Source organism: Felis catus, chromosome A2 (genome assembly GCF_018350175.1).
Source record: "Felis catus isolate Fca126 chromosome A2, F.catus_Fca126_mat1.0, whole genome shotgun sequence".
Lineage (NCBI taxonomy): Eukaryota > Metazoa > Chordata > Mammalia > Carnivora > Felidae > Felis > Felis catus.
Genome location: NC_058369.1, coordinates 98,236,387 through 98,251,894, shown reverse-complemented (window position 1 = coordinate 98,251,894; position 15,508 = coordinate 98,236,387). Strand labels below are relative to the sequence as shown.

Here is a 15,508-nt window from a genome sequence, read left to right as displayed (position 1 = left end):
TATGGGCTCAAACCCATGAAACCATGAGATCATGACCTGAGCTGAAACCAAGAGTCGGACACCTAACGGACTGAGCCACCCAGGCACCCCTGAAGCTCAATAATTTAACAGATCAAAAACAAAGCCATGGTTTCATGTGGGAGAACCGTTAGACTCTTTTTTAAAAACAAATATTTATTATTTTTAGTAAGACTACTCATCAAAATATCTTTCACTTCAAATCCAGGATATATGCCCAGTTTTTTTCTTTTTTATTAAAAGCATACTTGAGGTTACACATTAGGGTATCACTCACACAACCAGCAACTGAAGGAAGATATCTAACATCTATGCAAGTGTTACCATCATAATTTAAAATACATTGGAAGATCTTCCCCCCATAATATTCACAAGCTTACCCACAAATGTGGGATCAATTTCACCTGGAATAAAAAGTATATGCACTTAATGAATTCAACTGCCAAAAGTCCACCCATTTTCTTAAACCAACACTTTCTTCAGTATTCCATTAATTTATACTCTTCAACCAAAATTTTCTGTGACATAAGGGTTAATTATTTGAATCTTGGTCAATATTAAACAATGTTTTTGTCAACTTCTTAAGTTGTTATTACTGATCATTCTAATTGTGTTTCCGTTACTTTTTTACATATAATTAAAGAAGTAACATATACTCATTATAGAAAATTTAGTAAATCTAGAAAAATATAATTTTTTAACATCAACTGTATTCTCTCACCCAGAAATTACCAGAGTTAACATTTTAACATATGTGCTTTTTTTTTTATGTTTATTTTTTTAAAGAGAGAAAAAGAGAGCACACATGCATGCAAGCAGGGAAGGGTCAGAGAAAGAGGGGGACAGAGAACCCGAACCGGGCTCTGCTCTGACAGCAGAGAGCCTGATGTAGGGCTCGAAGCTGAACCAAAGTCAGACACTTAACCAACTGAGCCACCCAGGCACCCCGTCGATGTATGTGCTTTTAATCTTTGTTCTAGGTACAAATATACGTACGTTAAAAATAAAATTGTGATAAAAATGCTTATTACGTATTCAACCAGTGTTTTTACCCTGTAACATACTGGGTATAGTAATATTTCTTATCTTTAAAATTTTAGAAAACATGACTTACGATAGCTTCGTCCTATTACCCAAATATATATATCATAATGAATTTAACCATTCCCCTATTACTAGGCATGTGAGTTCTTTTAACTTTCTACCAAGACAAATAACAACTCTGATGTACTCCTTACTAATAATCATGGACCAAGAAAACACATTGACCAAAAACACAATATTCACAACTCATATCCAAAAATGGCCTGTAAACACATGAAAACACTTCATCTCATCAATAAATCAACATAATACATGGGAATTATGAGAGACATTTCTCACCCACCAAACTGAAAACTATAAGACATATAAATAACACCAAGTGCTGGTGTGGGGATTATGAGAAAACCATTCCAATGCAATGCTAGTTATACACTAATACAACCTTTCTAAATAATAATTCAGGCAGTATATTTTAGCCAATTTTCAGAAATCTATCCTAAACAATCATAGATAATTCTAGATCCCAAGCAAAAAAACTGTAAATAGCATTCCCTTTTAATGCTAATTTAACGTTATGCACATATATCAAAAGTTAATGAAGACTTAATCTATATTGTCATCATTCTTGTGTTCTGCTCTCCCTATTATGTTATAGACTCTCATCTCTGATCCAGTTTTTATTTTTCATAAGGCTTGTTTGTGTGTTTAATGTTTAGTGTTCAATCTTAAACTTTCTAACATCAATATAGATAGATAGATAGATAGATAGATAGATAGATAGATAGATAGACATAAATAGATAGATAGATAGATAGATAGATAGATAGATAGATAGATAGATAGATTCAAAGTGAACAGTGTGAATTTATGTCTTTTTCTTTCCAGAAAACAACTTTGCACATCCATTTTATCTGAAACAAGTGCTTAGTAAAAGAACCCATCAATACCGCAGTGACTCACAAGTGGATTTTAAATGCCAACCAATAAGCCTGCTTTTCCGTCTCCTCTGTGGAAGTCCTTTACACAGGAAAGAAAACTCTTCAAAACCCTGAACAGGGACCTCTGACTCAGTACTATTTAAAATCCTTGTATTCAAGATTAGACAAATTTTCCAGCATGAATGTACCCTCCCCACAACTCTATCCTGACATACTTTGAGAGAGGAGTAGAAGTAGAAAGTAATTTTTAGAGGAGAGCTCTGAAGTGGACAAGGGTCCCCCGCGCTGTACAGTGACAGATTGAAGGCAGTGAGTCACCCGGGTTCTTAGGGCGAGGCCAGTCCAAAAGCATCAAGGGGAAAACTCCACAGATAGTTACTCTGGCAGCCTCTCACCTGGTCACTCCAGGGAAGAAGACTCCATAATCATGATTCTTTATCTTTTTTGACCCTTGTCAACCTATATGTGTTCCAAGATAGCCACTGTATTTCAGCTGGTGTAGAAACTAACTTGGAAGATCATCTTCCCACAAAATAAAATTCATTATCTGACTTAAAAAAGGGAGGAGACTAACAGGCCTATGAGCCATTTCACTTAAAACCACTTTTCCTGAGACATAAATATCTGGAGGAAAGTTTTAATTCTACAAATGCTTTTCTTAAATCTCTCTGAAAACAGATGTAAGTGAAGAGAAAAACTTTCCTCCTCCTGAAAAATAAAATTTTTATTTTTATAAAAGATCTTTATATTCTGCCTGTTTCATTGTCCTTTTTGCGAGAATAGATGCATGAGAAAGTTCGACTGGAAAATTAGGAATTTTTCAAAAAATTATCAATATCTCACTCATGTTGAGCTGTGCTATGAAGCTATTTCCAGAACAAAAGTGAGTGAAGCAATTAATATGTCAGCAACCATATTACAAAACATTTCTTTATTCTTAGGTTCTTCAGCAGGGTGTTTAATATATAGTTCAACCCATACTTTCAAAAGTTGAGTTGCTCTAAAAAGCCACTCTATAAAAATGTACTCCCTTGGATTTAAAACTTTAACCATTTTAAAGTTTTTACTGTAATCTATAGCATAAATATCATTCTCAAGAGCAATATAAATTCACTTCCACATTCCAACAAAAGATGTCCAAAATTTTCCCTTTGAAATAATAGCACATTTATGATAATGGTACTTATTATACAAATATGTGTAAGAGATAATTAGAGAACCACAAGATGTTAAAGCTGAGAAGGGGTCTTTTACAAGTAAGACAGTCTCAATTATAAATAAGAAAACCAAGGCCTCAAGAGGCAGATTTGTCTAGTTTACAGAACACCAAGTCACTCTTGGTGTTACTTTCATTACCAGCTAATAATATTTAATAGCAATATATATACTATGCTTCAGTAAACAATGTGCAATTAACTAAATAAATGCCTGCCCCAAATTACTCATCTCCTAAATGATTATATTACAGATAACAGCAAGTATGGCATACGAAATCTTTATTAAAATATTGGAGAGTGAGAATTTTAAATATAAAGAGCCTATGAACAATTTCAATCAATATAAAAGGATAATGAAAGCAACAACGTAAGAGCAGGAGGATGGAAATAAGCTGACCAGATCATCAGAAAAGGACAAGGGTCCCTTGTGCTAAAACCAACATAAAGATGGAATCAGCATTAGTACTATTTGTGCTTTTAAAGATACCTCATGCTGAAGCAAACACTTGGGCTTCATCAGTAGCAATTTCAGATAACGCGAATAGAAGCGCAGTGTCCCACAAGAGAGTTGCTCCAACCATCCTCTTTGCCACAGACACCATTCTTCCTCATCCCTACAAATACCCTCATCCCTTCCTGGCTCCTGCTGTCTCCTCCGTTTTTTGTGGTTTTTTTTTTCTCCTCTCTCCATGAAATTGCATAAGGGGCAGACAGCATCTGTTGCTCCCACCTCTTGTCACTTAATCTTTAGACTATGTCAGCACCCAGAAAATTCTCTTGCCCCTGCCCTTTAGACTTTCCCATAGTCTGCTGTCCTCAAGATATCTTAAATTTTAACATATCGCAAGCCAAACTCCTGGTGTCTCCTACATCCTTTTTTTTAAATTTGTTTATGTTTATTTATTCTTGAGACAGAGAAAGAGAGAGAGAGAGAGGGAGAGTGTGTGGGGAGGGGCAGAGAGCGAGGGACACACAGAATCTGAAGCAGGCTCCAGGCTCTAAACAAACTGTCAGCACAGAGTCCAATGCACGGCTTGAACCCACAAACCATGAGATCATGACCGGAGCCGAAGTCGGACACAACCGATTGAGCCATCCAGGCACCGCCCCCCTCCCCACATCCCTTTTAAAAAGCATGCCCATGATTCCATTTATATGAATGTCCAAAAGAGGCAAATCCATACAGACAGAAAGTAGATTAGTGTTTGCTAGAGGATACAGGAAAAAGGGAAATTAGGAGTGACTGCTAACAGGCACAGGGTTTTGTTCTAGGGTGACGGAAATGTTCTACAATTAGATAATAGTGATGGTTGCACAGCACTGTGAATATACCGAAAACCACTGAATTGCGCACTGTAAAATGGTGAATTTTATGCTATTTGAATTTTATCTCAATAAAACAATTGCAAATTAAAAATAAATGAAAATAAGCACATTCACAATGTTTTACAACTACACACACACACGCACACACATACAAACACACACTTCTTCTAACTTTCCTTTCACCTTGAAAAATAATAAACTCCCCAAAGGTGGAATTATTAAAGCAGAGGCCGAATGATCATCTGTCAGCAATGTGCTATTGAAGAGCTAACTGAACTGAGTGGAAAATTACACTAGATTACCTTGAAGTATTTTTCATCTTTAAGTTTCTATGTCACAAGCCAAAATGAAAAAAATGAGAACCAGGAGGAAAATTTTTAAGTGACCAGGAAGAAAAAGTATGAATCATTTATTCCCATTCAAAATGAGAACTGTAGAATATAATGAAGCAAAAGAATAAAAACGAAACAGATCCAAAAAGCAAGGGCACAGAAAATTATGAAAAAAATATTAAGTAAATTAAAGCACAAAAACCAAATGATATTCAGAGTTTAATATACCAATATTTGTTTTGCTCATACAGAATTTATCCCATATCTAACTGTATTTCTCTAAAGAAATTCCAATACTTTTTTGTCCTTGAGTAGTGAAGAAGTAAGAAAAAAAAAATCTAGTGAAGATGAGATTTAAATCAAATTACTATTGATGGGCATGTATCTGGGTTAATAAGGTAAACAAGGTATGGATAACATAACAGAAAATTATTTTCCCTGAAATTCAGCTACTCTTACTTTTAAAACCCATTAACCCAACAACTAGCATCCTTTGTAGGTAAGTTTACATGGGAAGACAAAACATATTGGATGATACAAAAACCGAAAAACTAAACCTTTCTACTAAAAGAAATGCCAGCAAACATCTATTAATAGTTTGCTGTAGTAAAGAATCCCTTTTTATATACCAAATGACCAACATTTAGTGAAATAGAAAAGAGGCATTTGTGTACACACTCAATATTAGAAAAGGGGTTCATTCAGCAAATACTCATTATTGGATTTACAGAGTACACTAAAATCTTTTATATATTTACCTAGTTATAAGCCACAGGTACAAGACATCAAAATTTTAAAGAAGTCCAACTTAAATATTATGACATCAAAGTTATCCAAATTAAAAAAAAAAACTAAATAAGATGACAATCCTTATATTCTCTCTTGTTTATTAATTTGGGCTTCCAAAAAAAAGAAGAAAATGGAATTTCTGAGTCTATCAAGAACTTCTTTCTCCTGTTCTTTTGTAATTAAAAACTTAGACCACACAAGAGTCTAGGATGTGACATTTTAATGACCCAAACTTTTTAGGAATCATAATCCACTCTGGCATCCAGAAACATCATGCACATTACTACTTTACACCTGTTTCAGCTGCAAAGAATATTACTTTACACAAACAGCCACAGCAGATGGGTCTGGAAAGCAAATGTGTTAAATGGGCTTCCCCAACATTTTGTGACCAGCTCCTTTCAGAAGCCAAAAGACTGTACTTCACAATCAGATTCCAAAGAGTTGATCTGTTGACCGGCAGCCTCAGCACCCACTTGAGAATGCACAGTCTCACCTGAGACCTAATGTTCTGTGAATCTGCTGTATTATTCAAGAATATTAACTTCTGTTATAAAGGTCAAGAAAATAAATGGGATGGATAAAACTCATAAGAAGTGATAGTCATTGATGGTAAGGAAGCTAATAGCTTATGAGGTAAAGGCAACACTCAAGAGACCCAATTAGGGTCTTCTAAACCCTTCTAAACCCTTCTAAAGGGTTTTGAACTTCTAAAACAAAGGCAAAATTCATAAGATGTGTTAAAAATAGTTAAGTTAGTAAGCCATAAGACATCCCCAAGTAGAAAATATGATGGAACAAACGAGAGGTTCACTTGTAGAAAGAAAGACATGGAAAGACTAAATCATCATCATTCTATCTCTGGACTGGCAGCTGTATCATCTCCATATGAGCCACCCACCGAGGACACCCATCCTGGTCTTATTCCAGACCCACAGGTGCTTTACCCAAGAAACACAAATAAAACCAGGGAAACTGGCAAAACTACAGTTGTATGTAAGTGTACTTGTACCTACTCTCTTCTATAGAGCAAGAATTATCATGAGCCCAGAGTATTACTAGTACGTAGAGCCCTTACTCAAAAATCAACTCTGACCCTCATAACCACACCCTCAATGGGAAGAGTGATGTGAAAGGGAGTCAGGACACATGAATATTGTGTACCCAGGCCTCCCATAGTGTGGTCCTTTCAACCTTTGCACCTTAAGTGTGCTAACTTACCCCATGGCTTTCCTCTTGCTACTGGCTGTGTGTTTGAAACAGTGTGATTCAAACATTTAATTTGGTTGCTGAGCCTGTCAATTCCACAACCTGTAGGAACTCTGGTAGTGTACTTGGAGGCTAACCATTGCATCCAGATAATTTCCCACAAAATACCTACTGAATCGGAAATCTGCATTTTAAAAGATCCCCAGGTGATTTATAAGCATATTAAGGTTTAAGAGCACCGAGGGAGACTATCTGAAGAAAGAAAAAGACAGAAATTTGGATCTCAGCAGTACATCCTGAACAGTATCCTGAATATAAAGTCTCATATATGCCCTGTGTACCAACTCAGAGTTCCAGAAGAGATAGAGAATGCTGAGACCCACTTTCAACAAGTATCATGTAAGGTTTAGAGAAGGAATAGTGCCCTTGGTGATTCTCCTTTGAATCTCAGCTCTGTAAAGCTCCAGACAGTTTGAGAAAACACTCAGAAAAGTACAGCGCAATATATCTTACACTATCATTAACCCTATAATCTCCCTCTTGCTGTAAACTAGGAAAATAACCTTTTTCATCTCTGCTGTGTTTCAAGAACACCTATCCAAAGGACAAAAGGCTACCGGAAACAGAGAAAGGGTTAGGACTTCCTTAAGAAGGTTGCAGTGACCTAAGAAAGAATATCGAAGAACAGTTGAGCAGAATAGCCTGAGAAGCGTCCTTAATGGGCTATACATTTCATCTACCAGCACTCGCTGACCTGATCAGCTCCAGTCATTTTATGCATTTATTACATTTTATTGTATATTGCATTGTTCCTGACACATAATAAGGGCTCAGTAAATGTTCTGAAATAATGGGGGGGGGGGGGGACAAACAATGAAAAATGTCACCTTTTCTATCCTGGATTCATTTAAAGCAAATTCAATGAATTGGATCTCTTGGTTTTGAGAAATTCCTGAGAATGAAGGCATAATTCCACATCTCAAATTAGCATGGTTCATAACACTCTCATTCCATATCTCAAACTTGGATTTTATATTTTCCATTATTAATCCCATTTTTGACAACACTATGAAACACATCAACCAATCCATTAAGAAACAATGCATTTCTAAATTTCACCAACAATTATTTATAAGTAATATGCTACACAGGGAAGATCAGCTATTACTCTGATGTTTTTCTAGGTCCAGATTTAAGGTATCTTAGGAAAATACAGACTCAAGGCATCTATAGAAGAATTGAAATAAAAACCGAGGACATGATCACACATACAAAGATCATAAACAAGACGTAAAACAAAAGTCTGAAAGTGTTGAGAAATTCTACCCTGGTGAAGACTTAAGATGAGACTATCAGGAAAAGAATATAAAAGTTCCAAAGACCATTTTTGTAAGGAATATGTCCACTTTTTGTTGCTAAAAGAGGAAGTATGTTTAAATTTCAAAGGAAAAAGATTTAAGTTGGAAATCAGAATCTACCATCCCATAAGTGAATCTTTATAAAAAGAATAAGGAAACATACATAGGGAATGGCTCAGCATTTTCTCCCTTCCAAATGGTCTATCAAATCCTGTTCAGTCCATGCATTTAGCACAGCCAAGGACAGTTAAAGTCCTCATAGGACATTAGACATTTCAGCACAGGTTTTCAGACTGTTATGTGGGTTTTAAATATCAAGTTTAAGAATTGACTCCACCAGCTCACATAAGAAAGAGGTAACATTACAGATTTGTGTGTCTTCTGCAGCTAACAGCATGAAAACAGACACATGACAAGCCTTCAATAAATACTTATTGAATTTAATTATTACCACCCTCTGAGGCAAAAATCTTAATTGGAGAATAAACTCTACCATCACCACCACCAGTAGAAAAGTAGCTCTCAAAATTCCCAAGTGAATCCACTCACATGCTAAACAATCAGAACAACAACAAAGAGCAATTGTCTTATTCATTACAAAGGGCTAAGAATGAATCTTTTGTTTGCAAACTTAATCCACTCCAACTAGTACTGTTAACTGCCCACTAAAACGCAGTGCATTATTTTTGTTTCACAAACCTTAATCTTGATCTATGTTCTTGATAAAATGTGTTAAACTTTTATGCATGTAATCTATTTCATTCTTTGTTTTATGAAATACATAGTTTCTTTATTACGTGACAGTTAAGAGGCAAAATGCTTTTTTTATAAGCAATAGTAGGGGGAAAAAATCACTTGAATTTCAGAATATCATACCCCAAACCTGATTTGTTCACATATAAACAGCCATATTTCAAAGAGAAATCCTTTAAAATTCATTACATCTATTACTGTGCAGTTACGTTTGGGGCAGCACAGGACCCAAATACAAGGCTGGTGCCCCTTTGGGTTGAGTAGGTAGTGCTGGACTTGATAAATTTTCATAAGCTGCTATCCCCATTAGGGAGTTAGTCACTGGTTTTAACAAACTCCTTGAAGAGTTCATTTCAGTTATTCCTGCCTTGCTCAATGTGAAACAATTTAATCTTATTGCTTTCTTCCTAAGGGGTAAAAAGATGATGTTCAAAGGAGAACACTTGGGAAGGAAACACGCATGGTGAAATTTTGGAGCTCTCTGGTTAGGCCTGAGGGAAAGACACCTCTAAAGAGAGAGCCTAGAATTGGGGGGGGGGGGGGAGTAGGGGAGAGGCTCACAAAGGAAAGGGGAAAAGCACAGCAAAGAAACTTGGCTTACTCTGAAACCACACTATATTAGTTATTTTATAACACATCTACAGTTATTTTAAACATAGTTTAACTTGACATGGCCCATTCTGTCCCAGAGCTTTTGTCTTACACTAATGACATGAAAGTTTGCCTGCTAACATCCATAAATAATTTCACAGGTTATCACTTTATTTCAAAATAGTATTTCATAATTAAGACAAAGTCAAATTTCTCTTGCTTTGTAAATCTACAGATCTTACAGCCTTATATGGAAGTTTCATAAGGTGGAAATAACAACAGACAGTGATTTTAGATTCTTTTAAAAGATACCGTATCAAATTCCAAATCTATGACACATACATATTGGATAAGCTAGAAGTCCCTAGGAAGTGGTTTCAGACTACACATTCTACCACCACAACCTTCCAGATTCCCCTAGGAGGGCATGCCACAATCTTAGGACAGAGCTGGTGCGCAAGTACACGTTAAAAAACCACTCCAAGGAGACTGAGATATTCAACCCACTACCTCCTGCCCCTATTGCCGTTATCAGCTAATAATGTTTCACTACCCGCTACTGATGTACATTGTGCTATTTCTTCTATACCGAATGTTAACTAAGTGAAGTCATTAGAATAGAGAATCTGAATTCAACTGGCATTTATTCAGTTTTTAAGAGGTAAAAATATATCCCGGAATGACAAATCAATTTAATTTCCTTTCATAAAATTTCATTTCAGTGCTACATCACAAATCCTGAACTCAAAGCTACTTACAGTCATAGCTTTCCAATTAAAGCATTTAAGTCCGCTAATATATTTCCATGAATCAAACTTTCACTACCAAGTAGCAGTACAAAAAAAGAGATAAGTTTCAACATTCCTCACAATCCACTTACACTCAAGTAAGAGATAACTCAGATGTTTTAAGCAAGTAAATAAGACTATTATTTCAAGGTCACCATAACTCTCCCATTGTACATTATACCTCATATCCTAGGGTGTTCGGATTCAGGAAATTTTCTCACTTCTGGCTAATTTTAGGTAAAATCAGTTAAAGTGGTAATTCTGTTTCAAACTAACCCTCCTGGTTTTCAGTGTACGTGTCATTCATACTCCAGTCCATTGGAATGTATCTCACAATCCCCAAACTTCTTCAACTTTACTCTTAGCCAATAGTGGTTTATGCAACCATAAAGCATATTAAGGAAATATGTGGATCTCTCCCAAACTTTTAAAATCACCTGACAACACGGGTATCTCAACAACCTCGAAATCCTTAGGGCTGTCAAATCTATGCTGCAAACATTTAGGCCCAAATATTAAAAAAAAAAAAAAAGAAAAAAAAAAAAGACAAAACCAAACACAAACAAACTTAGGAAAAACTTCGAAACCAAACTGAGAAAACATACTTACCTTAATTGGAGCACTACTAAACTTAATTTTCCTATTTGCTGGGATGTCTTCTTCTTCTGGCAATCCAACAATTTCCGAGTACTCCATATCTGGTTGATAGTAATTGTTTTCATCACTATCTTCCTGCTCATCCTGTTCAGTGCCTGTCTCTCCCCAGTCTGAATTATACCTGGATCTTACCCTATACACATTATAGTCACTGTGCATGTAAACATGGGAACTCTCAAAATTATTTGAATCTTCGGGTACTTCCTTTCCACAACTGGATCCAGGAGCATCAGCAGAGGTAAAATCACCACCTGCAAGTTCTTTCTTCTGATGCATTGCTGCCTCACTCCCAACTAAATTAGCTTCGGCATCTTCTAAAGGTTCGTTTTGTGGTGAAAGGATTTCAGACTCTGGCATCGCCTTATTTGCAGCACAAGGTTCCTCAGGAAGATCTCTGTCAATTCTGTCAGGAGTCTCTTGGTTAGATGTGGAGTCCTCGGCTTCCTTGCTCTGCTGTGTTTCTTCACCAAGCACTGAAGCTAGAGAGGTACTTTTCGAAGCCACTTCTGGTACTGGACTTGTATTACTCTTCTGAGCATCCTCTGCATCATCACCGTGTTTGCTTGGAGGAGACCAAGAATCTGAATCCTTAAGGTGACCAAAGGTGTCAAGATTTGTAACAGTAACAGATGGTAGATTCAGGGGATAATGCCCAGTCACTGAGTATTCGTTTTCAGGCTTCTCAGAAACCATGGCACTGGGGGAATCAGTGTTCTCAAATACTGCACTCAGTTGACTCACAGTTGGGGAAACAGCCTCCGTCCGGGAGCTAAGGCTGTCCAAGGAATCAGTACTGCCTCTGTTGGACTTGGAGCCACCCCATTCGTCCTGAGGTTCATTCCCTCCAGCTTTCTCTTTCTTTGGGGAATAGCGGCTGTTTTGTCCTGACTCATGCACACTTCTCTCAAACATCTTCCGAGTTTCTGTGAACTTAGAATATGAAGGGCCATCGTACATTGTGTCAAATCTACTAATTCGTTCTGAAACAGAGGACTCCAACTTAACAACTGAGCCATCTGTTTTTTCCAGGAATTCTTTGGGCCTCATTCTTCTCTGTGGAGATGAAGGTCCACCTTTCCCCCTTGTTTTGGCAATGACCGCAGCATTTTCACTGGGTTCCATACCCATCTGCATAAATAGATTTTTAATTCTGTTGACATTGGAGCCATATTTCCTCCCCCTGCTCTGCTGGGAGCCCTCACCTTCTTTTGTTTTTTGTTCCCCATCAGACTTGGGTTTGTCAAAGGTACTTTTCAGTGCCTGGAACTCAGTTCTATATGCATTCCTGTGAGGAGAGGCACTTCTGAGAGTGGTTCGTTCACCTGAAGACTCGGTTTTCAACATTTTTACTTCAGGGGTGAAAAGCCAATGTTCATAATGACCAGGAAAACACAAACAAAAAAACAAAACACCTCTCTTCTCTAATCAAGAGAGTATTTGGTCAAGAAAAAGTACCTCTCAAATGGCATACTGTATCAGTGATCCTCCCAACAGGTGTATTAGGAAATTATTCAGTCAAGAGTTACACAAAATGGCTTTTTCAAAGCAAGACTAGAGGTTCATCTGTAATAGAAAAGAATGAATTTCTGCATTCATTTACTTATTTGAAAATTTACGTTTAGTCAACCAAGAATACACTTTTCAAAGTGACTCAGTCATATATCAAACAGAAAAAAAAATTACTTATTGAAATGGTCATTTAAAAGCCAAGAATTTAAAAGTTATAACTCTGATTGGTCCTTGGTAACAAAAATGTTTCAAACACAATTTGGAGGTCCCTACCGAAATCACACACTAATACACACACGAGTTATACATAAGCACACTACTTTAGCCTAAGTTTTGGTTGCTTTTGTGAATGGTCTTAAAAAAAAAAAAAAAAAAAAAAAAAAAAAAAAAAAAAAAACAGCAGTCCCTAGATCTTTAAGATACCATCAAACTGTCCAGGAAAAAAAAAAAAAAAAAAAAAGAATTTCATTTGGGATGCTCCACATCAGGTAGAATTTAATCTTTCTGGGTAAGCACAATTCAAAGTTTGGATTCTATGTTTACAAAGTCCATAATATGCCTACAGAGGCTTATTTCACTCTTTCTGGTCCAATATTCTGATTTGCAGCATCCCCAAAACAACATTAGTACATTTCAGACCAAAACAAGCAGAAGAAAGTTCTCACATGAAAGTAACTTTCACTCTAAGTTCAGTTACATCTAATATTTGGAAGTTTCCTAAGAGTGGATAGTATTCATTATAGAGTGAGGTGTAGAATATCATGGGAATAAATGTAGGAGAACGTGACGATCAGAAAGCAAACATAACATGAAACCTCTTCTCATAACCCTGATTTGTTTATTCCTACTTGCCTCTAACTTCCTACAAGCTCAAAATGCAACGCAATGCATGCTTGCTGGTCTCCACTAGCCCACAGCTGGATTTTATATCAATATGCCAGTAATCAAATACTTCAAGAGCTGCTGAGGCACAGACAATGTCGTGCTAAAGATTTTTCATTTTGTTTTGCTTTGTTTTGTCTTTTAATATTAGGCCGAGCCATATCACCCTCACGCACAATCAGCTGAGGAAGCACACACTTTCACTGAAACCGCCTCCAAACTCGGCTCCTGGCCCAGCACGCATGCATGGCCCATGCAGACAAACAAGAAAGGCTTGAGAGTGTGGTGCCTGTTTTTTGGTAAAGCATCGACAATCTCCTTGTACCCTGACATTTGTTTAAGCCTTACACACCCTCCCCCCCCCCTACACATACACCCCACTCCCTCCCCGGCCAATTCGAACCCGAGGGGGCGGGGGCGGGGGAGATGAGGCCGCCGGGGGACTCAAAACCTGCCCTCACAAAAGACAAACATAAATAACACCAACTTGAGAGGCAGCCGGTTCCCAAGCCTGGTTCGGGACGCAATCCCTCGGCCCCGGGGCAGGGCCGGGAGAGCAGGTGACGCCAAGCGCTATGGTAGGAGGTCGCAGTCTAGCTTTGTGCCAAAAAGCACCTGAAGTCCTAACACATTGGCTGCGGCTCCCGGCGGCTGCCAGGCGGATCCCAGTGTGGCACCGAGAGAGCCGAGCTCCTTGGCCACATTAAAAAAAGAAAAAGAAAAAAAAAATTACAGGGTAATGATAATAAATCCCTTTGTTTTTCCTCCCAATGTGCCAGGAAACAATAGATCCCACTGATAATGCCTCCGATCCTCAACCTATCGCTCCCCAACCACAACCCACCCCCACCCCCAGCCTGCAACTCAGCCTTTGTACATCCCGATTTTTTTCCTCTTCATCTCCACCCTCCCCAACTCCTCGCCCCGCGCACAGCCTCCCCCTTACCCGAGCGGGAGCCGCCGCCGGCGGGGAGGGTCGGACGGCCGCGGCTCCCACCCCCTCCTCAGAGGCGCCCCCCGCCCCACTGTGGCCGCGGCTCTATCCGCGCCGGCCCGCACGGCGCCCCTCCACCCGCCGCTCACGGCGCAGCGCGGAGGGCGGCTGCGGCGGCCGCTTCCACTCGCGCCGCGGCCCCCACGCGCGCCCTGCCCGCGGCGGGCGGCCCCGGGAGGCGCGCTGCGCTCCCCAACGCCATTGCGGGCGGGCGGCGGCCCGGGCCGCGACACGCTCGCCCACTCGGGCCGGCCGGGGGAGGGGGGGTCGGGGCGCGGAAGGGGCTTGGCCCACGTGCGGTCACCCGCTGCGGGCCGTTTGGGCCGCCCGGGAGCCAGGGTGTAGTGGGAGAGAGGCCGCGGGGGTGAGGAAGGCCCAGGGTAACAGGTGCCTCACCTCGGCTGATGGGATTAACTCTAGGGCCGCAGAGAGAGGGAGCCCGGCAGCAAAATCCCAGGAGAGGGAGAGAGAGGGAGCCTCTGGCGGCCAACCGAGGGCGAAAAGCACCGGCCCGAGGCGAGGCCGCCCCACCCCCTCGGCCGTGGGCTAGGGGCCTCCCCGGCCTAGGGCAAGGCCTGCCCTTCTGGGGCCCGTCCGCCGTTCTGCTACCGGGGTTGGTTCGGCAGAAACTGGGCTCTTGGTCCGCTTGCTACTGGGCCTGCACAAAGTATGCAGTTAACTTCATGACCCCAGGGCATCTAAAACCCCAGGCTACTCTCCAGGCCGGTTTGGCCCACACCTAGGCCGCCTTACCCCGCCTAACACCCACCTTGACCTCAAGTCTCCATTGTTAAAAGGAAAAGGATTAGGAGGTCTTCTGACTTGCTCAGCCCCCACCCTCCTCTTTTATAAATGCTCAGTGCCCACTCCTACCTCCTCCCTAAAAAGATACCCCCAAGTGTCTTTTTTGCGGCAATGTTTATGAAACTGATCATGTCTGTCAATGTATATCTTTAAGCCAATCCTCCAAAAACTCTAGAGTAAAAACGACTAAAGGACAATTTTTCAAGAGGGTAAACCATAACTCTCATAGAAATATAAAATGAAAAGTGTGTCCAAAATGCCATTTGGCACATTAATTAGGGAGGGAATCGCAAGATATT

The 15,508-nt window shown here is 39.5% G+C and overlaps 1 protein-coding gene across 22 annotated transcripts in view; it reads right to left on the bottom strand.

The window, feature by feature from the left end:
• PPP1R9A (protein phosphatase 1 regulatory subunit 9A) overlaps positions 1–14,947 on the bottom strand; it is a 323,281-nt gene extending 308,334 nt beyond the window's left edge. For 5 of the 22 annotated variants that reach the window (XM_045052390.1, XM_019825492.3, XM_045052393.1 and 2 more), the window contains exons 1-2: positions 13,899–14,231; positions 10,973–12,583 (exon numbers count right to left, since the gene is read on the bottom strand). In XM_045052390.1, the coding sequence (XP_044908325.1) occupies positions 10,973–12,364 (1,392 nt within the window). In that variant the 5' untranslated portion in view covers positions 12,365–12,583; positions 13,899–14,231. Of the gene's footprint in view, positions 1–10,972; positions 12,584–13,898; positions 14,233–14,357; positions 14,497–14,801 lie in introns of those variants that run through there. The other 17 variants (XM_019825497.3, XM_019825500.3, XM_011280391.4 and 14 more) reach the window with 9 other exon arrangements.
• Positions 14,948–15,508: the final 561 nt, after the last annotated feature.